Source organism: Pelophylax lessonae (assembly GCF_965119305.1).
Source record: "Pelophylax lessonae genome assembly, chromosome: 3".
Lineage (NCBI taxonomy): Eukaryota > Metazoa > Chordata > Amphibia > Anura > Ranidae > Pelophylax > Pelophylax lessonae.
In genome coordinates, this window is record NC_138770.1 from 118,138,282 (window position 1) to 118,164,121 (window position 25,840).

General features: G+C 43.9%; 1 protein-coding gene across 1 annotated transcript in view; it reads right to left on the minus strand.

Moving 5' to 3' along the window:
* Nucleotides 1-799: 799 nt before the first annotated feature.
* The window catches only part of LOC309550110 (uncharacterized protein), a gene marked incomplete at both ends in the record, with an annotated part of 34,182 nt that continues 9,141 nt past the window's right edge, over nucleotides 800-25,840 (minus strand). The window contains 4 exons of the mRNA XM_082250565.1: nucleotides 800-1,130; nucleotides 1,286-1,478; nucleotides 1,946-2,332; nucleotides 5,514-5,888. Coding sequence (XP_082106691.1) covers nucleotides 800-1,130; nucleotides 1,286-1,478; nucleotides 1,946-2,332; nucleotides 5,514-5,888 — 1,286 coding nt within the window. The remainder of the gene's footprint in view (nucleotides 1,131-1,285; nucleotides 1,479-1,945; nucleotides 2,333-5,513; nucleotides 5,889-25,840) is intronic.

The window sequence follows — 25,840 nt, forward strand, 5'->3', positions numbered from 1 at the left end:
ATTTGAAAACAATCCAGATGACTAAAATACGACTAAATACAGCTTTTTGCATTCCCTTCCTTCTAAAGGGCTTTGCTGGTTCTTCTGCCCCCCTGGGTTCCTTTTAAGTATTTTTCTGATTTTAAGTAGTCCCTTACTCTTGATCTTACTCTCTTAAGAACTCTTTGTCGTTCTTTAGTTGTCGTTACTAGAGGTGGATTCGCCACACCCACTTCTTGGCTAGACATAGGGATAGGGGTATATTCATTGTGCCAATGCTCCATTGGGGTAGATTCATCGTGCCAATGCTCCATGAGGATAGATTCATCATGCCAATGCTCCATGGTGGAAGATTCATCATGCCGATGCACCATGGGGGTAGATTCATTGTGCCAATTCTCCACAGGGGTAGATTCATCTTGCTGATGCACCATGGGGGTAGATTCATCTTGCTGATGCTCCATGGGGGTAGATTCATCATGTCGATGCTCCACGGGGGTAGATTCATTGTGCCGATGTTCCACGGGGGTAGATTAATTGTGCCGATGCTCCACGGGGGTAGATTCATCGCGCCGATGCTCCACGGGGGTAGATTCATCGCGCCGATGCTCCATGGGGGTAGATTCATTGTGCCGATGCTCCATGGTGGTAGATTTATTGTGCCGATACACCATGGGGATAGATTTATCGTGCCGATTCTCCATGGGGTAGATGCACTGTGACAATGCTTAATGGGGGAAAATATAGAGTGAGAATACTCAAACTCCGTGGGGAAATGTGCTTTAGGATAAAACATCTTGGGGGAATATTCATCATCAGATTACTCCATGGTGAGAGATACATCCTGAGGATGCTTCGTGGGGGTAGATTCATAATGCCGATGCACCATGGGGGTAGATACATTGTGAATATGCTTCATGGGGGAAAATAAAGCGTGATAATACTCAAACTCTGTGGGTATGTGTGCACCAGGTTCAAACATGTTGGGGGAATATTCATCATCAGATGAGTCCATATCGAGAGATACATCGTGAGGATTCTCCATAGAGATAGATACATGGTGTGTTGGCACTGGTAACTCACACTGTCTTCCCTCTTCCATTTGTTTTACATAATCCACCGCCTTGTGCTTCAGCCGGCAATATCTACATCTGTGAAAATAGAAAATGATAAGTGAGATAAGCGTGTTTAAAAATTTGAGAAAGCAATGGATTTACCTCCATGTAAAATTGACCCCACCCACCCTCTATAAGTGGAAGGGGGAGCCCTGAACTGAGCTCAATTAGGAAGTGCTAAATCAACTTACCCAAAGTAGATTGTTGCCACCATGCTCAATAGCATCACGAGAAGAAGAACTCCTCCACAGATCTCCAGGGCTAGTAACACACCATTGTCTTTTAACCCTTGGATAACCTTTGCCATCTTCATGAGGTCCAGATCTTCATTTTCACGGGCTTTCCTTGACTGTGATTCCTCATCATTTATTGGCTGATTAGTATCTGTATAAAACACATCACAAAAAAATACAAAGTTATTTTGAAAGAAACATTCACTTATCTGAAATATAAACACTAGATCTAAACAGAGCTATACACAAATCTATATATATTGCAGATTCTCCTAGATACAAGTTCAGGTTGTGAAGTCAGACTTTTTGGACTTTGGATCTGTTGTTATGTAGGAAAGCCAGAAAGCCAGGGCTAGGATGACAGCCTTGGAGCCTGCACCTTTCAAAACTAGTAAGCAGCTCTCATATTTCTATCATCACTGATTTACTATAAGGGTAGCTTCACACTTCACATGCATGCATTACCACAATGCACAGTGGTGCACCATGCATGCATTAGGGCATTCATTATAAGTGACACCTCCAACGCACTAACACACCTGCATTGCTTCTGGCAGCAAGATCTGGCATTGATAGCCATGTTATGCTTTCACTGTCTCTATAGGCTGTAAAACTTACCAGTCTCGTTATTGCTTTCCCTGACGTAAACATTAACTCTTGGGTGGTCCGGGAACTCGTCTCCATTTATGGCAAGGTGGACCTCATACGTGCCGCTGGTATTAAGATTAACCTGATTGATCACAAGGGAACAAAGTCCTTGGCGCACTCGTGGAACACTCATCCATACAGTTCTGTCGGGTTGTTTCACTGGTATGAGCTTGGTATCGTACACCTTAACGATTGATTGAAATTTATCTTCACCTATGGGCCTCACACTCCATTTCAGGAGAACATTATTATCTCTGAGGGGTTTATCCATTTTGAAACGACATGGGATCACCAGTTGGTTTCCCACTGTAACATTCAGTTCATGGTGGTATAGCTGAATGCTTTTTATCTTTACACCTGGAGAAAGAAGAAAACAATGATTAGTTTCACCAGCTTCACAGCTCACATCCTAAACTTTGGACAATTATAAAGCAAAAGTACATATTCCTAACATTTTCTGCCTGGTATGTGACAGCGAGTGTAGATTTGTGTCATCATCAAGCAGGAGATAGTATTTTCTCAATCCCCCCCCCCCCGCGATCACTCACTGCGACTGTTATAACATAACCTTCTGGCAATTAATAAAGCGCGAGGGGGCTGACCTGTGTGACATGTGTACACACCAGAACCAGGGCATGTGGTTAGAAATCACGGGACCCCATAAAGCCTCTCTGACAGGGTCCCCCTCCCCGGATTACAAAAATTTAACTTTTTTAAATTATTTTTTTCCAATTTTTAAAAATGTTTTTTTTATTTAAATGTTAACCACTTTAGCCCCAGGGGATTTTCCTGCTTAACGTTCCAGGCCACTTTTTTCAACTTGGCACTGCGTCACTTTAACTGACAATTGCGCGGTCATGCAACGCTGTACCCAAACGAAATTTACATCCTTTTTTTCCCACAAACACAGCTTTCTTTTGGTGGTATTTGATCACCTCTGCGCTTTTCATTTTTTGCGATATTAATAAAAAAAGATTTTGCGAAAAAATTGACATTTTCTACTTTGACAGTAAAAAAATATCCAATATATTCAATTTTTGTCATATATTTAGGCCAAAATGTATTTAGCCACATGTCTTTGACAAAAAAATTCTCCATGAGCCTATTTTTAACCACTTTAAGACCAGAAGATTTTACCCCCTTTCTGACCAGGCCATATTTTGCGATTCGGGACTGTGTTACTTTAACGGACAATTGCGCGATCGTGCGACAATGTACCCAAATTAAATTTATGTCCTTTTTTTCCCCACAAACAGAGCTTTCTTTTAGTGGTATTTGATCACCTGTGTGATTTTAAATTTTTGAAATAAAGAGCGACAATTTTGAAAAATAAAAACAATATTTTTCACATTCTGATATATAACATTCCAAAAAAAAAAAATTATAAATCAAAATATTTTAACATTTTAGGCCAATTTGTTTTCTGCTACATATTTTTGGTAAAAAAAAAATCACAATAAGCGTATTTTGATTGGTTTGCTCAAAAGTTGTCACGTTTACTAACTACGGGAAAGATTTGTCATTTTTATTGTTTATTTTTTTTTTCTAGTAATGGTGGCGATCTGTGATTTTTTTTTTTTGTGGGACTGCTACATTGCAGCGGACAGATCGGACTCCTAACTGACATTTGTGACACTTTTGGGGGGACCAGTGACATTACTACAGTAATCAGTGCTATAAATATGCACTGTTACTGTAATAATGACACTGGCAGGGAAGGGGTTAATACGGTTGGTGATCAAATGGTTAAATGTGTGCCTCATGCTTACTGACGTGTGTGGGGGGAGGGGGTTGTGTGACACAGACAGAGATTGCAGGTTCAGCTATGCTGAATCCTGTAATCTGTCCCTGCCTGTCACAGAGGAGATTCACCCGCTTTGTTTACACAAGCGGGTGGATTTCCTCACTCGATCCCCGACGATCGGGGAAGAGCGGCAGTGATCACCGCCTCTCCTCCCCTGGCCTGACTCCCACTGTGTCTGAATACAGCGGGAACAAGCCTCCGAGAGAGGGAGGAATCCAACTACGTAAGTCTACGTCAGCCGAGCCGCTCTGCTGCTATATGTTTTACAATTTACTTTTTACATTTTTTTAAATGATTTTTTTCAATGTTTTTTTACAGGGCTGTTGATGGGGGGGGGGGGGGCTTGGATGAAAAATCAGTGGTCTAAACAACCCCTGGCATCTCACCTTTGAGAATGAAAGGAATTGAGGACACAGGTCCAATTCCTTTTTCTCTATAGCCTCAGTTGCACTGATGAACAAACAGGACACAGAGGTTCCTGTTTATTCACAAACTGAAGCATAGTAAACACAGCTTAGTTATGAATGGTACATATCGCTCCTGTATCCAATCGCTCACTGTGTCCAATTCAGGAAAGGAAGGGGACAGTAAATTACATATTTACCGGCCCCTTCCTCCACTTTCCATTAACCTGTGCACCTGCACCAGCCAGCGAGAGAGGAAAGCCAGCAGCACTGCGGGGGTTGGGGGGGGGGGGTTTGGGCACGGGCACACAGGGAAGAATCTAATCTAGGCAGCACAGGAAGGGGGATCGTGAGGTAGGGACGGGAGGACAATTACAAAATGATGCTCTGTTTCTGTGTCTCTTCCTTTAGCAGCTAAAAGCCGGCGGGAGGGAGAGGGGGAGAAACCGGCTTTCAGCTGCTGGAGTGAGAGACACAGACACAGTGCGTCGTTCTGTAATTGTCCTCCAGTTTCTCCACACCAATCCTCCTGCTATCCGGGCCCCCCCATTTGCCCAGGCCCCCTACAGGAGGCCCAGTGGTACCCCCCCCCCCATCGATGGCCCTGCCCAGAACAAACAGGTTTTCATTTTGAACTGGCATCTCAGCCAAGGAAAAAGAGGTTTACTCTGCATAACTAAAGCATGGTACGCACAATACGTTTTATTTTCGCTGAACCTCCGGTCTGAAAGAAAAAACTGACAGATTGCTGTACTAACTCAAGCGCTGTTAGTGCAGCGATCTCTATTGTGTTCTGACAGGGGATGCCCCCCCAGAACACTCTGGTGAGCGCTCTCTGCCATTGGCTGCCAGTGCTGGGATTGGATGCTGGTTTTCCAGCATGCCCGCTTGACAGAAGCCAGCCATGAGACAGGGAGCTGTACATAGGGGCTGAATGTCAGTCAGATTTTATTGTGCTGGCTGATTTTTGGCCCGCGTGTACCTGGCACAAAGCTTGTCATATACTGGTAGCATTTTGATTGAACATTTGTATGACACTTTCTCAGTGGTATATTCCATAATGCCATCAGAGACCTAATGAAAGTAATTCAAACCAGTTAAAAAGCCCACATCGTTTCTAGGATGCAGGCACATGACACCTAGCGTCCTAGCAACCAATGGTGCACATGCGCTATAAGCTTGTACGTATGTAATTGTTACAGAAACGTTTCCATGCATGCAGAGTACATACAACATTTTACCCAGGATCTTGCATCAGCTTCTAGCAGTAAGATCCGGCATTGATAGACATGATTTATTACACTTTTACTGTCTCTATAGTAAAACTTACGATTTTGCCTGATGTGAACATTGACCCTCGTGTATCCTGGGAACTCTTGTCCGTTTATGGCAAGGCGGAGATCGTACGTGCCCTCATCATCTCGATGTACTGGATTGATCACAAGGGAGCAATCTCCTTGGCGCACATCTTGCAAGTGCACCCGCGCTCTACTGTTGGGTTCCTTTACTGGCAGGAACGTGTTATCTTGAAGCTGAATGATTGGTTGAAATTCATCTTCTTCTGGGGACTTCACACTCCATTGCAGTTCGATCTGATTATCTCCGAGGGGTTCATCCAATTGGAAATGACATGGGATCAGCAGCTGCTGTCCCACTTTAACATTCAGCTCATGGTGGTAGGTCTGAACGCTTTTTATTTCTACACCTAGGGAAAGAAGAAAACAATGATTAGTTTCACTAGCTTCAGCTTACATCCTAAACGTCGGTCAATTGTAATGCACAAGTACACATTTCTAACATTTTCTACCCAGTATATGACAGCGACTGGAGAATCGTATCATAAACCATGAAGGAGCATTTTTTCAATCTCCCCTCCCCCAGTGATCACTCACTGCAACTGTTAGGTCTCATTCACATGACCGCAACACAGCCAAACAATGTATTCATCTTTAAAGCAAGGAACAAAAGTTCCCGCGTAATGATCAATAAATAGATGCATTTTTTTAATGCATAAAAATTGTCCTGTTCTGTTTGTCAATAGTATACCTTTATACCCAAGTCTTCAGACGCAGATCTGCAAGGTGCATTGACCTACAGCAAGCCTCTGACTACAGTAACCTAATTTAGGATTGCTATGGGCACCTGCACTCAGAATATATCAGCAGAGGCGGGTACCTGAGGGTGGTTGGATCTATGGGTACCTGCACTGGGAATATATCAGCAGAGGCGGGTACATGAGGGTGGTTGGATCTATGGGTACCTGCACTTGGAATGTGTCATCAGAGGTGGGTACCTTAGGCTGGTTGGATCTATGGGCACCTGCACTGGGAATATATCAGCAGAGGCGGGTACCTGAGGGTGGTTGGATCTATGGGTACCTGCACTTGGATTGTGTCATCAGAGGTGGGTACCTTAGGGTGGTTGGATCTATGGGCACCTGCACTGGGAATATATCAGCAGAGGCGGGTACATGAGGGTGGTTGGATCTATGGGTACCTGCACTTGGAATGTGTCATCAGAGGTGGGTACCTTATGCTGGTTGGATCTATGGGCACCTGCACTGGGAATATATCAGCAGAGGCGGGTACCTGAGGGTGGTTGGATCTATGGGCACCTGCACTGACAATATATCAGCAGGGGCGGGTACCTGAGGGTGGTTGGATCTATGGGCACCTGCACTGGGAATATATCAGCAGAGGCAGGTACCTGAGGGTGGTTGGATCTATGGGGCCTTGCACTGGGAATATATCAGCAGAGGCAGGTACCTGAGGGCGGTTGGATCTATGGGTACTTGCACTTGGAATGTGTCATCAGAGGTGGGTACCTGAGGGTGTTTGGATCTATGGGTACCTGCACTGGGAATATATCAACAGAGGCGGGTACCTGAGGGTAGTTGGATCTCTGGGTACCTGCACTGGGAATATATCAACAGAGGCGGGTACCTGAGGGTGGTTGGATCTCTGCATACCTGCACTGGGAATGTGTCATCAGAGGTGGGTACCTGAGGGTGGTTGGATCTATGGGCACCTGCAGTGGGAATATATCAGCTGAGGGTGGTTGGATCTATGGGTACCTGCACTTGGAATGTGTCATCAGAGGTGGGTACCTTAGGATGGTTGGATCTATGGGCACCTGCACTGACAATATACCAGCAGGGGCGGGTACCTGAGGGTGAATGGATCTATGGGCACCTGCACTGGGAATATATCACTAGAGACGGGTACCTGAGGGTGGTTGGATCTATGGGTACCTGCACTGGGAATGTGTCATCAGAGGTGGGTACTTGAGGGTGGTTGGATCTATGGGCACCTGCACTGGGAATATATCAGCAGAGGCGGGTACCTGAGGGTGGTTGGATCTATGGGCACCTGCACTGGGACTATATCAGCAGAGGCGGGTACATGAGGGTGGTTAGATCTATGGGTACCTGCACTGGGAATTTGTCATCAGAGGTGGGTACCTGAGGGTGGTTGGATCTATGGGCACCTGCACTGAGAAGGTGTCATCAGGGGCGGGTACCAGAGGGTGGTTGGATCTATGGGCACCTGCACTGAGAATGTGTCATCAGGGGCGGGTACTTGAGGGTGGTTGGATCTATGGGGCCCTGCACTGGGAATATATCAGCAGAGGCGGGTACCTGAGGGTGGTTGGATCTATGGGTACCTGCACTGGGAATATATCAACAGAGGCGGGTACCTGAGGGTAGTTGGATCTCTGGGTACCTGCACTGGGAATATATCAACAGAGGCGGGTACCTGAGGGTGGTTGGATCTCTGCATACCTGCACTGGGAATGTGTCATCAGAGGTGGGTACCTGAGGGTAGTTGGATCTATGGGCACCTGCAGTGGGAATATATCAGCTGAGGGTGGTTGGATCTATGGGTACCTGCACTGGGAATGTGTCATCAGAGGTCGGTACCTGAGGGTGGTTGGATCTATGGGCACCTGCACTGGGAATATATCAGCAGAGGCGGCCGGGTACCTGAGGGTGGTTGGATCTATGGGCACCTGCACTGGGACTATATCAGCAGAGGCGGGTACATGAGGGTGGTTAGATCTATGGGTACCTGCACTGGGAATTTGTCATCAGAGGTGGGTACCTGAGGGTGGTTGGATCTATGGGCACCTGCACTGAGAAGGTGTCATCAGGGGCGGGTACCAGAGGGTGGTTGGATCTATGGGCACCTGCACTGAGAATGTGTCATCAGGGGCGGGTACTTGAGGGTGGTTGGATCTATGGGCACCTGCACTGGGAATATATCAACAGAGGCGGGTACCTGAGGGTGGTTGGATCTATGGGCACCTGCACTGGGAATATATCAACAGAGGCGGGTACCTGAGGGTGGTTGGATCTATGGGCACATTGTCATCTTAAAGCGATATTAAACTCAAAAACAAAAATGTATTATTTTGCGGTTGACCGATTCTTGGATTTGGCAGCTGCATTCGATTTCCTTTTTAGGCTTTATTTTCACCTGGGGGTCCATCCAGTAAGTTTGATGATTTTCAACAAAAGAAAATGTCCTGCAGATGTAGCAGATAGAGGGATGAGACAAACCCCTTTGAGACCCGGTTCACACTGATGCGAGTGCCGGGTTCGCATGTAATGTCGGAGCGCACTGCTCCGACATTACATGCGATCAGCTGTGCGGTGCGAGTTTAGCCATACAGTTTGTATGGCTAAATTCGCATCGCACCCGGTGCAAACACGCACAGGAGGCATTTTTGCAGCCGCATCAGGATCGGATCGCACAGCGGTTCACACTTGTGCGATCCCATCCTGTGCGAACTGCACGATCGCACTGCGATATGCGATCAAACTGGGGGTGTCGTTAAGATTACATTGACACCCCCAGCGGATCGCATATGGCAGTGTGAACTGCCGGGGGTGCGTGTGCGATGCGGGAAAAGGCTGCGAATTCGCAGCCTACCCGCATCGCAATAGTGTGACCCGGCTCTAACACAGACAGGGGTGCTTACAATGGCCAGCTTTAATTTATGTAAAGCCTTTATCAGAAAAGAAAAAAAAAAAAAAACTGTTGCTGTGACTGCTTAAAATGTTTCCTTTCAATAAAAGTTTGTATACAAAAAAAAAAGTGTTTACTGGGGTTTGGCTTCAATTTGTTTAGTGTATCTAAATCTGCTAGTCCATCTAACACTCCCCTCCCCCCAGAATGACATGGGTGCCCCTTCATCCAGAGTGGGGGCGCTCTAATACAGGAAGTTTGTTATTGGCCAGATCACCAGGTGAAAACAGAAGGAAAAAAAAGAAAACAAATGCAGCCGTCACATCTAATGACTGGTAAGCTGCAATGGATGACATTTTTGGTTGGGGGTTTATTAGCGCTTTATAACAACCCTCCTACACTCCATACACACATTAGGATCCATTCACAAATCATTTCCATAAGGATCTTTATCTACCCATGTGACTGCAATGTTCTAATAAGGCCTCATGTACACTGCAGCTGATAAACGGACGTTTAGGAGCAGTTGGGCATTTTTTCCAGCATCCCCTGAACTCTCCTCTGTTATCTTATCAGTCCATATACACTGAGACGTTTATACTCGTTTACAGGCAGTTGAGTTTAATGGCATTTTTTTTAAAGCAAAAAAAAAAATGCGTTCAGATGAAAGTTTATTGGCATTTGAAACAATAAATGCTTGTAACAGCGTGAAAATGTGTCTAAACGTGGTAACTTGCATTTATAAGAGTTTTGTATATAGGTGTTTTCAATGGGGATCCATTTCTGACCATTTTACAATGTAAAAACGCTTCTAAACACAAACGCCACTAAACGCGGCATGTTAATGCAGCAAAACTGACATTTTTAACTGTCAGTTATTAACTGTCAAGTTCCAGCGCTCAGGAGAGGTTTTCAAAGGTCCCGTGTACATGAAGCCTAAGTGTCACTATCCTTAGTGGTGTGATTTGTACTGTAAGGGGGAACACTGATCTCTACTTACCTGTCCCAAGGTGAAGAAAAAGAAAGAAGATAAACAGCCTGTAAATCATTCTTCCACTTCGATTCACTAGCTGATAAAATTCACTGACTCGATTCACTGACAAAATGGCCAAAAAGTCCTTCAATCTGACCAAAATGATCTCAAATCACAAAACAAATCAATCTCTCTGAGGAGCAAATAAATTGCTGTCCTACTCTGACAAGAGCCAAGATCAACTGACATAGAGCTGCAGGTGAGCTCCTATTTATAGCCCCTGAGTGACGTCATAGTAACTGCCAAGCTCTCTGATTGGCTGCTGATTGTTCCATACTGGACATCACATGCTTATGTGGAAAGTGATTTCCATTGGTCAGATCTGGTTTAGGATTTTTTTTTTTTTCTTTTCATCAGGACAATCTGCAGTCTGGCGCCTTTACACACACTTTTGATGCGTTTCAATACGTTTTTTTCTTCTTTTTTATTTTGACACTTCAAAAATCTTTATTTTCATTAGGACAACGTGCAATCTGGCGCCTTTACACACAGTTTTGATGCGTTTCAAAACGTTTTTTTTTTCTTTTTTATTTTGACACTTCAAAAATCTTTTTTTTTCATTAGGAAAATGTGGATTTTGGTGCCTTTACACGCATTTTTGTTGCGTTTTCAATGCGTTCCTATGTGTTTTCTTCCTCTTTTTTATTTTAACACTTAAAAATTCTTTCTTTTTATTAGGATAATGTGCTATCTGGTGTGTTTGTAAATATTTTTGATGCATTTTTGGCGCACTAATATGCATTTTTTCCCTCTTTTTTATTTTGACACTTAAAAATCGTTATTTTCATTATGACAATTTGCATTCTTGTGCGTTTACACATGTTTTTGATGCATGTTTAATGTGTTCCTATGTGTTTTTTTATTTTTTTTTTATTTTGTCAATTGAAAATTAATTTGTTTCATTAGAACAATGTGCAATCTGGGACGTTTACACGTTTTTAATGCGTTCCTTTGTGTTTTTTTCCTCTTTTTTATTTTGACACATGAAAATTCTTTTGTTTTCAGTAGGATAATGTGCAATCTGGTGCGTTTACACATTTTTGATGCATTCCTATGAATTTCTTTTCCTCTTTTTTTATTTTGACACTTGAAAACTCTTTATTTTCATTAGGACAATGTGCATTCTGGTGCGTTTACACAAGTTTTTGATGCATTTTCAATGCATTCCTATGTGTTTTTTTCCTCTTTTTTATTTTGACACTTGAAAATTCTTTCTTTTCATTTGAACAATGTGCAATCTGGTGCGTTTACACATTTTAGATGCGTTTTTATGTGTTTTTTACTCTTTTTTTTATTTTGACACTTGGAAATCTTTATTTTCATTAGTACAATGTGAAATCTGGTGCGTTTACATGTTTTTGATGCGTTTTTGACGCGTTCCAATGCATTTTTTCCTCTTGTTATTTTGACACTTGAAAACTCTTTATTTTCATTAGGACAATGTGCATTCTGGTGCGTTTACACACGTTTTTGATGTGTTTTCAATGCGTTCCTATGCATTTTTACCTCTTTTTTATTTGGACACTTGAAAAATCTTTATTTTTATTAGGCCATTGTGCAATCTGGTGTGTTTACACTCTTTTGATGTGTTCCTATGCATTTTTTCTGCTTTTTTATTTTTCACACCTAAAAAATCTTTATTTTTATTATGACAATGTGCATTCTGGTGCATTTACACACTTTGTTGGTGCAATTTTGATGTGTTTTCAATGTGTTCCTATGTGTTTTTCTTCTTTTTTTCTTCTGACACGTGAAAAAATTTTTTTTTTAAATTTTGAACAATGTGAATTCTGGTGCGTTTACACACATTTGATGCGTTTTTAATGCGTTCCTATGCATTTTTCCTCTTTTTTATTTTGACACTTGAAAATCTTTATTTTTCATTATAACAGTGTGCAATCTGGTGCGGTTACACGTTTTTAATGTGTTTTTAAAGCATTCCTAAACATTTCTTTTCTCTTTTTTTATTGTGACACTTGAAAATGTTTTTGTTTCATTAGAGCAATGTTCAATCTGGTGCATTTACACTTTTTTTGCATTTACACGTTTTTTATTTATTTTTTATTATAACCGTGTGCAATCTTACATGTTTTTGATGTGTTTTCGATGCATTCCTATGCATTTCTTTCCTTTTTTTTTTTTTGATACGTGAAAATGCTTTTATTTTCAGTAGGATATGCATTTTTTCCTCTTTTTTTATTTTGACACTTGAAAACTCTTTATTTTCATTAGGACAATGTACATTCTGCAGCGTTTACACAAGTTTTTGATTAATTTTCAATACGTTCCTATGTGTTTTTTCCTCTTTTTTATTTGAACAATGTGCAATCTGGTGCGTTTACATGTTTTTGACACAATTTTGACACGTTGCTATGGTTTTTTTTTTTCCTCTTTTTTTATTTTGACACAAAAAAATCTTTATCTTCATTAGGACAATGTGCAATCTGGTGTTTTTACATGCATTTTGATGCATTCAGGTTATTGAAAATGCAGCAGGTTGTACTTTTGTTTAAAGCATTGGAGCTTGATGCATTTTTTGTCATATTTTTAATGTGTTCCTATTTGTTTTTTCCTTTTTATTCTGACGCTTGAAAATAGAGATTTTTCAAGTGTCAAAAAAAAGGAGAGGGAAAAATGCATTGAACGCATCAAAAATGTGTAAATGCACCAGATTGCATGTTGTTCTAATGAAAAATAAAGATTTTTCATTAGAACAATGTGCTATGTGATACATTTTTTACGTGTTTTCAATGTGTTCCTGTGTGTTTTTTTTCTCTTTTTTTATTCTGACACTTGAAAAAAATGGATTTTTGTAAGAACTTACCGTAAAATCCTTTTCTCTTAAGCTCATTGACAGACGTAGTCTTCTTGATTCTCAAGAGCTGGGTTATGTTGTCTCCGCAGGAGTAGGACTAGGCAGAATGACAAAACGTTCTGGCTCCACCCTAGGGGGCAGTCCCTGAGGGTATATCCTCCCTCTCTCTGCTACAGGGAATCAGTTCTGTTTAAAGCAGTACAGAGAAATTAACCCAACCCAACTCAATGATAGAGGGGCGGGTACTACGTCTGTCAATGAGCTTAAGAGAAAAGGATTTTACGGTAAGTTCTTACAAAAATCCATTTTTCTCTATCGCTCATTGACAGACGTAGTCTTCTTGATTCTCAAGAGCTGGGACATCCAGAAGCAGTGCCACAAATGAGGGGTGGGATTGACAAAATCAAATCCAATCTAGTAGGCCCAACCGGTGCCAAACTAGCAGTTTTAAAGGCTCATTATAAACAAAGAATGAGACTAAAGAAAAATTTTCCAACGGAAAAAAACCCTCGAGGTAGACCACTGGTCTCCTCAAATTGCGGCCTGCAAAACCTTGCGGCCAAATGAGGCATCAGACGATGCCATTACATCAACTTTATAATGTTTAGAGAAGGTATGCACCGACGACCAGGTAGCCGCCTTGCACACCTGGACCACTGACGCCTGATGGCGAAAGGCCCATGACGCACTAAGTGCCCGAGTGGAGTGCGCCTTAACAGGGAACGGGGGCTCCCGACCCTTAATAGAATAAGCCTGCACTACCGTCTGTCTGATCCATCTGGAAATGGTCGCGGCAGATGCAGGCAACCCCTTTTTGGGTCCATCTGGGATCACAAAAAGTGAATCCGTCTTGCGAAACGAGTCTGTCGTTTTCAAGTATACCCTGATCGCCCGGACCACATCCAAGGAGTGCAAAGCAAATTCCCGAGGATGACTGGGCTTAGGACACAGGGAAGGTAATACAATTTCTTCATTCAGATGAAATTCTGAAACTACTTTTGGTAGGAAGGATGGATTCGGACGAAGAACCACCTTATCTCTATGAACCACCAGATATGGTGAACGACAAGATAATGCGGCCAGTTCTGACACCCTGCGTGCAGAAGTAATAGCCACCAAGAAGGCCACCTTCTGGGACAACGTGGGTAGAGGAATCTCCCTAATATCTTCAAAGGGAGGTTTCTGAAGAACCGACAACACTAAATTAAGATCCCAGGGGGGTAACGGCGCGTGCACTGGCGGAGCCAGATGTCGCACCCCCTGGATGAAATTCCGCACCAAGGAATGAGTAGCCAAAGGCTTCTGAAAGAAGATGGCTAATGCTGAGACCTGACCCTTGATAGTACTCAAGGCCAGTTTCTGCTCAACCCCTTGTTGCAGAAAAGCCAATATTCGACTAATCGAATAAGACCGAGGACGGAACCCCAAAGGTTCACACCATGCAATGTAGGACTTCCATGTGCGATGATAAATCTTTCTGGAAGTCGCTTTCCTTGCTTCAACTAGAGTAGGAATAACTGAAGCTGACAAACCTTTGTCCTTCAGCACCTGGGTCTCAATAGCCAGGCCGTTAAAGCCAGCGATCGTAAAGCAGGATGGAAGATCGGTCCCTGAGACAGTAGATCCTCTCTGAGAGGAAGTCTCCACGGGACGTCCGCCACCAGTCTGACCATGTCGGCGTACCAAGCTCGACGAGGCCAGTCCGGAGCTACCAGGATTACTGGGATTCCTTCCTCCTCTACCCTGCGAAGAAGTCTTGGCAGCAACGCGAGAGGAGGGAAGGCATATATTAGCTGGTATTGCCCCCACGGGGCGATCAGTGCGTCTGCGGTTTCTGCTAGAGGATCGCGGGAGCGAGCCACGAATCTCTGAACTTTCCTGTTGAATCGTGATGCCAACAGATCCACATCCGGGGTGCCCCACCGTAGGCACAACTGGTGGAAAACGTCTGGATGGAGGGACCATTCCCCCTGATCCAGGGTCTGACGGCTGAGATAATCCGCCTGCCAATTCTCCACCCCCGGAATGAACACCGCAGAGATTGCTGGAACAAATCGTTCCGCCCAGCGAAGAATGCAAGCCACTTCCTTGGCCGCTCGGACACTCTTGGTGCCCCCCTGGTGATTGACATAAGCCACGGCCGTGGCATTGTCCGACTGGATCCGAACCGGGCTGCCCTGGAGCTGCTCGGTCCAGTGAATCAGACAAAGTCTGATCGCTCTCAGTTCCAATACATTTATCGGTAATCTGGATTCTTCCGGGGACCAAAGTCCCTGGGCAGATAATTGACCGAGAATTCCTCCCCATCCGGATAGACTGGCATCCGTGGTCATTATCGTCCAATATATTGGCAGAAATGACTTTCCCTGGCTGAGCATTGGAGACCGAAGCCACCAAACCAGAGACTCTCTGGTCTGTTTGCTCAATCGTATCTGATTGTCCAGGGATTCCGGATTCCGATTCCATCTGAGGAGAATCTCTTGCTGAAGAATTCGGGTATGGGACTGGGCAAATGGGACTGCTTCGAATGAAGCCACCATCAACCCCAGAACCCTCATGCAAATCCGAAGGGAAGACCAGCTGTTGGACAGTAACAACTGGACTGCTGATTGAATCTTTCGAAGTTTCCCTACCGGAAGAAACACTCTTGTCCTGACTGTGTCTAGAATTAGACCCAGATATTCGAGCCTCTGGGTGGGAACCAGAAAAGACTTTTGCTGGTTCACCAGCCACCCGAATTCCTGTAAAGAAATCATAGTAATTTCTATGTTTTGTAGCAAGGTCTGAGGAGACTCTGCATGAAGCAGAAGATCGTCTAGGTAACCTAGAATCGATATACCTCTTTGGCGCAGAAGTGCCAACATTGGGGCCAACACTTTTGTGAAGACCCGCGGAGCCGTGGCGAGACCGAAAGGTAACGCCACAAACTGATAGTGGTTCTCCTCTACGGAAAAGCGTAGAAAACGCTGATGTCCTGCGAAAATGGGAATGTGAAGATAGGCGTCCTTGATGTCTATGGACGCTAGGACATCCCCTGGATGCAGGAAGGCTGCTACCGTGCGAATGGACTCCATTCTGAATCTTCTTATGTTGATGAAAGAATTGAGTGCTCTTAAGTCCAGAATTGGACGCACTTTGCCCTCTTTCCTGGGTATTGTAAACAGGTTTGAATAAAACCCTAGAAACCGTTCTGTCCAAGGAACGTGGACTACCACTCCTTGTTGTAGTAGATCTGTGACTGCTCTCCGCAGATCTTCTAGACGATCCGGAGATAGTCGGATATTGGAAGGGAAGAATCGCGCCGGTGGGAGAGATCGAAACTCGATCTTGTACCCTGACTTTATGACTTCGCAAACCCATTTGTCCGGGATTCTGGAAAGCCATGGATCCGGGAACCGGCGAAGACGTCCCCCCACCCCAGTTATGGGTGGGGGCGCACCTTCAGGCTTTGGATGGTTTATCTTCAGGTCTGGAGGGGACGGGCTTTTGCTTGCCCGACCAACGACCCCTGACGCCTCCTGTAGGAACCTTGGAGGACTTAGTTTTTTCACCCGCTGGACGAAAAAACCTCTTGTGAGCAGAAAAAGAAGGCCCTCGTCTTTGACGAGTTCCTCTACCTTTAAAATTTTGCGGTAAAAAGGTGCTTTTTCCACCGGTGAGATCCTTAATGATCTCATCTAAGTTGGCTCCAAATAGACGTTCTCCTGAAAAGGGGATATTAGCCAATGCTTTTTTGGAACCTTGGTCGGCTATCCAACCTTTTAGCCACAGTGTACGCCTGAGAACCACTGCTGAGACAGATGCTCGCGCCATTAATGGAGTGGCGTCTAACGCCGCATCACATACAAACTGTAACCCCTGTATCATTTGTTCCAACAAATCTGATACCGCCTGAGGGACTTCTTCTAAGTCCCGGCGTAACCACTTGGTCCATTCAGTTACAGCCTGCGAAACCAGACCAATAGCAATTATTGGCCTGAAAGCTGATCCAATCAAGGAAAACATGGTGCGAGACATAGCTTCTATCTTGCGATCCACTGGATCTTTAAAAGACGGAGCGTCTTCTAAAGGAATAACCGTGGCTTTATTCAATCTAGCAATTGGTGAATCCACCACAGGTGGTTCTGTCCATTTCTTAATAAGGGTTTCCTCAAACGGATAACGCCTGTCAATGCGTTTGGAAATATTAAAAGTGCGTTTTGGCAGACGCCATTCTTCATCGATTGGATTGCCAAAACATTTGGGCAATGGAAAAACCTTTGCCACTTTGATGCGCTTTTTAGTCCCAAAAGGGATCTCAGTTTCAGCTATTTCTGATGGAATACCCTGTAACCTTAAAGTCTCTTGAACAGATACAATGAGTGCGTTTACCAACGCTTCCTCTCGGGCTATGGCAGATGCCGAAACATCCTCCTCACTGTCTGAAGAGACAGGACCCGAGACACCAATACCAGATGAAGTACCTGCAACTGCAGAAATAGGCTCAGAGTCTGAATCCGAGGTTTCAGATAATAAGGGGTTAGGCGGGGGTCGCTTTCTTGCGCCCTGTCCCTGACAAGCCACTTCCACCCGGGACACAAAAGTTTCCATAATGGCTGACAAAGATTCAATTGTCAATGGGGTGCTGGAGGATCCCGCAGACCCCTCGAGGGGATCCGGAGGAGATACATGAGTGGCAGGGTCCATGTTAATACAGGACACTTTTGCCAGCAATAAACAAAAAAACTTTTTTTTTTTTTTTTTTTTCTTTGTGTGTCTCCCCCTAGCGCAATAGCGCCCCTCAGAGTACCTGCTTCTCGATCCCAGAGAGAGAGAGAGAGGGACCCCCAAGGCTCACCAACCGATGCAGTGCAGTTTCCAACAAACTGCAGCCAGCGTCTGTCTTACACAGACTGGAAGGAGCTGTTTGCTTTTTCCCGGGCAGAAGGCGTGGCTCCGCCCCCTGTGTACGCCTTCCGGCGTTCCCAGCCCTCCACGAGGAAGCTGGGCTCACAAAACATGGCCGCCCCCATAGAAGAGACATAAGACTCCAAAAACATGGCGGCCGGCGTGACCTGAGGACATACATGCATTCGGTCTACGGCAAAATGGCGGCGGACCGCCGAAATCATCTTCCCAGCACATCCACCTGCACTCTGCTAAGAGGTGACATATGGATCTACAGAGATACACTGCACATAAGGTAGGATTATACCTCCTATGTTTGCTGTAATGTTGAACCAAGTCCACTTCCCACAAACACATGCTGTATTACAAGGGGGACTTGTAAGTGTCAGATATATACTGACCATATATGGAGGGGCCCATAATATATACTGCCTCATAAATGAGGAAAAAAGGGAACGTTTTACTCACCATACCGAACCGACAGGCACCCTCTCTTCATAATACCCTCTCCACCGAGGTGGGGGTTTGTGGACGCCTCGACTCTCTGGTCCTGGCGTCCAAGCGAGCTCTTAACTCGCAAAGTCAGTCCCTTTACTGGGACTCCGTCGCGGCCGACTCAGCGCACTGGTCTGCACGCGCTTTTAGGCAGAAAACCGGGGTGACCACTGGATCTCACATCCAGCCCGTCGCCCGGCCCCGCATACTTACTTGAATATGTCGCGGCCGACCAAGCGCAATGCCTGGTCTGCACGCGCTCGTAGGCCGGCTGGGGTGACCACAAGTGTCGCCCAGTCCGGCATTTTTGCTTGAAGATCTCACAGGAAAAAAATACTGGAGAAAACTACCTAAAAAATGTCTTTTCCTTAAAGAAAAAAAAAGTCTTGCCAGGACCAAAAGATCCCAGCAAGGAACTTAGGTCCTTACTCCTGACTAGACAGAAAAAAACTGATTCCCTGTAGCAGAGAGAGGGAGGATATACCCTCAGGGACTGCCCCCTAGGGTGGAGCCAGAACGTTTTGTCATTCTGCCTAGTCCTACTCCTGCGGAGACAACATAACCCAGCTCTTGAGAATCAAGAAGACTACGTCTGTCAATGAGCGATAGAGAAATCTTAATTTTCATTAGGACAATGTGCATTCTGGTGCATTTACACATATTTTTGATGTGTTTCCAATGCGTTCCTATGCAGTTTTACCTCTCTTTATTTGGACACTTGAAAAATCTTTATTTTTATTAGGACATTTTCATTCTGGTGCATTTACACACATTTTTGATGTGTTTTCAATGCTTTTCAATGTTATTCACTCATTTTGGGTTCTGACGCTTCAGAACTTTCTTTTTTTTTTAGAACAGTGTGCGTTCTGGTGCATTCACACACATTTTGATGCATTCCGGACAGAAAAAAAATGCAGCAGGTTGTACTTTTGTTGAAAGAATTGGAAGTGACCACACTGGTGTGAACCAGGGCCGCTGGAATACATGACAAACGCCATGCATGCATTCTGGATGCGGTTTAAAAATGCATCTGGTATGAAGCACCCCTTACATTCTGCACCCTTTAGAAAAATGGGCGAATCTTGGGTGAACACATTTATAAATAGTAGAGATCGACCGATTATCAGCAAAGCCGATATATCAAGGGCCAATCTGCACTTTCCCCGATATATCGGAATCGGCCCTGGAGGTTACCGATATTTTAGGAAAGTGCTGTACAGGAGTGATGCCTGCAGCTAGAGGCATCACCCGGTACCGGCGTCCATAGCCGATGGTCGGCTGTCTTGTAATGACTACTTATGCAGCTGAGAAGCTGCTCGGCTGTCATTACAAGGAGCTGGAGGGGACATCCCCCCCCCCTCCCGCGGCTCGCCTGGAGACCTGGGCAACCAGCCTGCACGGCCGCTGAAGACCCAATCAAAGCCGCATTCGGCTCTGATCGGGTCTCCATGTAAAAACCCAGAAGGGATGTCATGACATCACTTCCGGGTACTCTGCGCCAGATTTAAAAAAAATGACAGCATTCAAAACAGCCAAACTTGGCGTTTTGAATTCTTTTAAGTGCAGAGGAGGGGTTTGGGGTCTTTTAGACCCCCAGATCCGTCCACAAGAGTACCTGTCAACTAAAAAAAAAAAAATGTTTTAAATGTATGAAAATATCAGCCCATATCGGCCGATACCGATATGCGATGGCCAAAATATCGGTATCGGTATCGGCAACGAAAAACCGATATCGGTCGACCACTAATAAATAGACCTCTGAGGCCTAGTTCCCACCTATGCAGGCTGCAGTTTGCATATTCCAGGTGCATTTTGCGTTTTTTTTCAATACACGTTTTTGACCCATTGAAGTCTTTGGAACCAAAAATCCAGAAAAAAGACCCTGGTCCTTTCCATAAAATGCACAGCTGTAAACGTGATCTATAGGAAAACCATTTTAACCACTTTAGCCCCGGAGGATTTTCCTGCTTAATGTCCAGGCCACTTTTTTCAACTTGGCACTGCGCGACTTTAACTGACAATTGCGCGGTCATGCAATGCTGTACCCAAACGTAATTTACGTTCTTTTTTTTCCCACAAACAGAGCTTTCTTTTGGTGGCATTTGATCACCTCTGCGCTTTTCATTTTTTGCAATATTAATAAAAAAAGAGCGAAAATTTTGCAAAACAATTGACATTTTCTACTTTGACAGTTAAAAAATATCAAATATATTAAATTTTTGTCATATATTTAGGCCAAAATGTATTTAGCTACATGTCTTTGACAAAAAAAAAAATTTACTCCCTTCCTGACCAGGCCATATTTTGCGATTCGGCACTGCGTTACTTTAACGGACAATTGCACGGTCGTGCGATGCTGTACCCAAATTAAATTTATGTCCTTTTTTTCCCCACAAATAGAGCTTTCTTTTGGTGGTATTTGATCACCTGTGCAATTTTTAATTTCTGAAAAAAAGAGCGACAATTTTGAAAAAAAATAAATAAAGTTGTTTTCTGCAGGCAGCCTGTAGTGGGTGGAGCAGCTCTCTCTTTTGTGCAGCGCAATGATGATATTGCTGCAACTTTTTCTGGGTTTTCAAAAACCTTTGGTGCACACATACTGGAATTATATCCCTTGTGGCTATTAAGGGACATATTTAACCGGTTGCCGAGTGCGCACAGTATATTTACTGCGGCAGTCAGCCCCGGCCAGGCAGAGTGACGTAGATCTACGTCGCTCGCCTGTCACTGGGTTTTGAGGCAATAGCGGGTGAGCGCGCGCCCGCTGAGGCTCGTTCACAGAGGAGTGCGGGCGTGTGACCGGCGGACCCGATGTCCGCCGGTCACACTACGATCGCTCCGGTGAAGGGAGAAAGGCGGGCGGCTTATGTAAACAAGCCGCCTGTCATTCTCCCCTGTGTAAAAATGCAGATCAGACGGTTCTACTATGTAGAACCTTTGATCTATGTTTTTACAATAGGAGACCTGTCCCACTACAGTTAGAATCACGTCCCTAGGACACACTTAACCCCTCCCTCTCCAATACAGTTAACCCCTTCCCTACCAGTGTCATTTTTGCAGTAACAGTGCATATATATAGCACTGATTACTGCAGTAATGTCACTGGTACCCCCAAAAGTGTCAAAAATGTCAGTCAAGGGTCCGATCTGTCCGCCGCAATGTCGCAGTCCCGCAAAAAAAAAAAAAAAAATCGCAGATCGCCGCCATTACTCGTTAAAAAAAAAACACCAAAAATGACAGAAATCTTTCCCTTAGTTAGTAAACGCAATAACTTTTGCGCAAACCAATCAAAATACGCTTAGTGTGATTTGTTTTACCAAACATAGGTAGCAGAAAACAAATTGGCCAATAATTTTAAAAAAATTTGATTTTTACATATTTTTTGGGAGGAATTTCATATAAAAAATGTTAGAAATATTGTTATTTTTTCAAAATAAACGCTCTTTTTTTGTTTATAGCGTAAAAAGTAAAAATCGCACAGGTGATCAAATACCACCAAAAGAAAGCTCTATTTGTGGGAAAAAAAGGACGCAAATTTCGTTTGGGTACGGCATCGCACGACCGTGCAATTGTCAGTTAAAGTCGCACAGTGCCGAATCGCAAAAAGTGGCCTGGACGTAAGACAGCAAAATCCTCCGGTGGTAAAGTGGTTAAACAATTTAGGCCAATATGTATTTTGCTACATATTTTTGGGGAAAAAAATCCTAATAAGTGTATATTGATTGGTTTGCGCAAAAGTTATAGTGTCTACAAACTATGGGATAGATTTATGGACTTTTTATTGTTTTTACTAGTAATGGCGGCGAACAGCAATTTTTAGCGGAACTGAGACATTGGGGCTGACACAAAGTGACACTTTTTGAGGACCAGTGACACCAATACAGTGATCAGTACTAAAAAAAAAATGCACTGTTACTGTATAAATTACACTGGCAGGGAAGGGGTTAACACCAGGGGTGATCAAGAGGTTAAGTGTGCTCCTAGGGAGTGCTTTCTAACTGTGGGGGGTGTGGATGCACTAGAGGAAAAGAGAGATCTGTGTTTCAGCTAAGATCTCTCTCTTCCTCTGTGACAGAACAGCGGTCTGGCTTGTTTACCGTTCTGTCATTCCGGCCGAACGATCAGCAGGTCCTGGGGACCATCGCTGATTGGCTCCCACTGTGTTAAATCACAGTGGGAGTGGTTCTTCGGCGGCGCACGCGCGCCCCTGACATTTCCTGCACAAAATCACGTACATGTAAGTGATTTGTGTAGCCGGGCCACCCTGCCACAGTATATATGCGGCAGGTAGTCCGGAAGTGGTTAACCAGTGGACAGTGCAGTCTGAAGCCAGTCTGTTAGGGAGAAGCAGAGGAGTACTATGCCATCCTAGGCTATGGGGCTGTGTGTTTCTACTGATGCACAACTCTAGTCCTTGCATGCAAGAGTGACTCCATAGGATGTTGCAAGAGAAAGGGGCCACCGTAAAACAAGAAACCTGGGGCAGCGGTCATGGCACCAGCTTAACCTGGAACATAGGCAACGATTAAAAGAAAAAGAAGTCACATACTCAGAAAGTCAATAAATTTGCTGCTGAAAGGGTTTATAGCGTAACTCCACTTCTAAACTCTCCCCTCTGGGTGATCTATATACAAGGATTTAAACAAACTTTGTTGCAGATTCCTACCTTTTGTTACCCGTACGTCGCTTTGTGTAACAGATAGTGGAGGAGCACGCACACAAGCTGATTGGCTAGAGGGGGGCCAAACAGCAGGTCTGGCGGACGTGATGTCCGACGGGCACCTGGGATCGCTCCCCAAGGAGACAGAACGGTGGTCTGCCGATGTAAAGAAGGCAGACCGCTGTTCTGTCAGAGATGAACACAGGGATCCTGTGTTCCTCCTATTTACGAACACAGATCTCTGTGTTCATCCAGTGAGTACATCCAACAGTTGGAAAGCACCCCTTAGGCTCACATTTAACCCTTTGATCGCCCCTGGTGTTAACCCCCTTCCCTGCCAGTGTCATTATTACAGTAACAGTGCATATTTTTAGCACTGATTACTGCAGTAGTGTCACTGGTCCCCCCAAAAGTGCCAATTAGGTGTCCGATCTGTCTACCGCAATGTCGCAGTCCCACTAAAAATCGCAGGCCGCCGCCATTACTAGTAACAAAAATGAATAAATGAAAATGACAAATCTATCCCCTAGTTTGTAAATGCAATAGCTTTTGCGCAAACCATTCAATATACACTTATTGGGATTTTTTTTACCAAAAATATATAGCAGAATACAAATTGGCCTAAATTAATAAAGAAAATAGATTTTTTTATTTTTTTTTATTGGGAATGTTTTATAACAGAAAGTAAAACATTTTTTTTTTTCTTCAGAATTGTCGCTCTTCTTTTGTTTATAGCGCAAAAAATAAAAATCGCACAGGTGATCAAATACCACCAAAAGAAAGCTCTATTTGTGGGGAAAAAAGGACATCAGTTTTATTTAGGTACAGCATCGCACAACCGCGCAATTGTCAGTTAAAATAACACATAGCTGTATTGCAAAAAATGGCTTGGTCATTAGGGGGTAAAACCATCTGCTCCTTAAGTGGTTAACCACTTCAGCTCTGGAAGGTTTTACACCCTTCCTGACCAGGCCATTTTTTGCAATACGGCACTGCGTTATTTTAACTGACAATTGCGCGGTTGTGCAACGCTGTTCCCAAATAAAATTGATGTCCTTTTTTTCCCCACAAATAGAGATTTCTTTTGGTGGTATTTGATTACCTCTTTCGGTAAAAAAGAGCGACAATTTTGAAAAAAAAAAAAAACAATATCTTTTTACTTTCTACTATAAAACATTCCCAATAAAAAAAAATGTAAAAAATCAAATTTATTCTTCAATTTAGGCCAATATATATTCTGCTACATATTTTTGTAAAAAAAAAAAAAAAGCTCAATAAGCATATATTGATTGGTTTGCGCAAAAGTTATCACATCTACAAACTAGGGGATAGATTTAGGGATACTTTTTACTAGTAATGGCAGCGATCAGCAATTTTTAACGGGACTGCATCATTGAGGCTGATGAATATGACACTGACACTTTTTGGGGACCAGTGACACCAATACAGTGAATAGTGTTAAAAAAAAGGCACTGTCACTGTATAAATGACACTGGCAGGGAAGAGGTTAACATCACGGGGAATCAAAGGGTTAAATGTGTTTCCTATAAATGCTTTCTAACTGTAAGGATGTGCTTTGACTAAAGGAAAACAGAAATCCGTGTTTCTGCTTTCCAGAAACACAAGATCTCCATTTCCCTCTCTGGCAGAATGGCGGTCTGCCTTGTTTTGGCCATTCTGCCTCTCTTCAAACGATGGCCGGGTTCTGCTGATTGGCTTCGGCTGTGTCCAATCACAGTGGGAGCGGGGCTCCCGCAGCGCGCGCCCCAGAGCCAAAGAGGAAAATCATGTACAGGTATATGATTTTGCGCTTAAGCGCCGCCCTGCCGCAGAATATGTACGTGGGGCGCTCCTTAAGTGGTTAATATCACTTTATTGGCACAAAAATAAAAATCATGGTCTAGGGTAAAAAAAAAAAAGAAACAATTACAGTTTCTTGACTGAACCAGTTGAGCTGTACTTCTTGTTTTATTAACATAGCATAGAAGTGGAGTTCTGCTCATTAACAAGCTTTTCCTAAAGAACTTTATTTAATGATTCACTAAATCTGTGGATTTTATGTGAGCAAACTTCAATAATGGAAAATGCATTATTCATCTGGATTTATGCTGTGTGGCAGCTGAGGAGGTAATTGATGTTCTCAGGGGCCAAGACCACAATCTGCACTGTTCAATCAATACACTTCCCTCCTCCTTCTATAGAACATGCCATAGATAATAGGATTTTCATAGGGCTAGAAAGAGAAAAACATGCTGCATCATGCAAAGTGATAAGAGAAAAGACTGGCACCATGATCATGCCAGGAAACCTGTTGGATCTTGCCCAGCATCTCTGGCTTTTTTGTCACACCGCTGGCTCTATGGTTTGACAGCTAAAATCTCCAGTTTTGGCACAGTCAGTATTGTTTGTCAGCCCCTGTTCACATTGAGTGCAGCTTTGAAATTGTGCGATTTTTATTCTGAAATCGCATGATTTAAAAGTCACATCTCCGTGCGACTTTGAAGACATCTGTGCGGCTTCATGCACAGATATCTATTGAAGTTGCACCGGAAATTAGTGCATGAATAAAATTGGTGCATGTACTACTTTTTCAAATCGATGCGACAATGCAAAGTCGGCATCTCATCAATTTGGACATTGCCATTTTCGGCAAAAGGATGAGACTTGTCATGCGATTTGACCTGCCAACTCGCATGACAAATCGATCCAATGAGAACAGGGGCCAAAGAAAATGAAGGTGTCACATGACTTGAATCCTAGAGTGGCTTGTTTGTAAAAGTAATGTGTCAGTGTCACACAT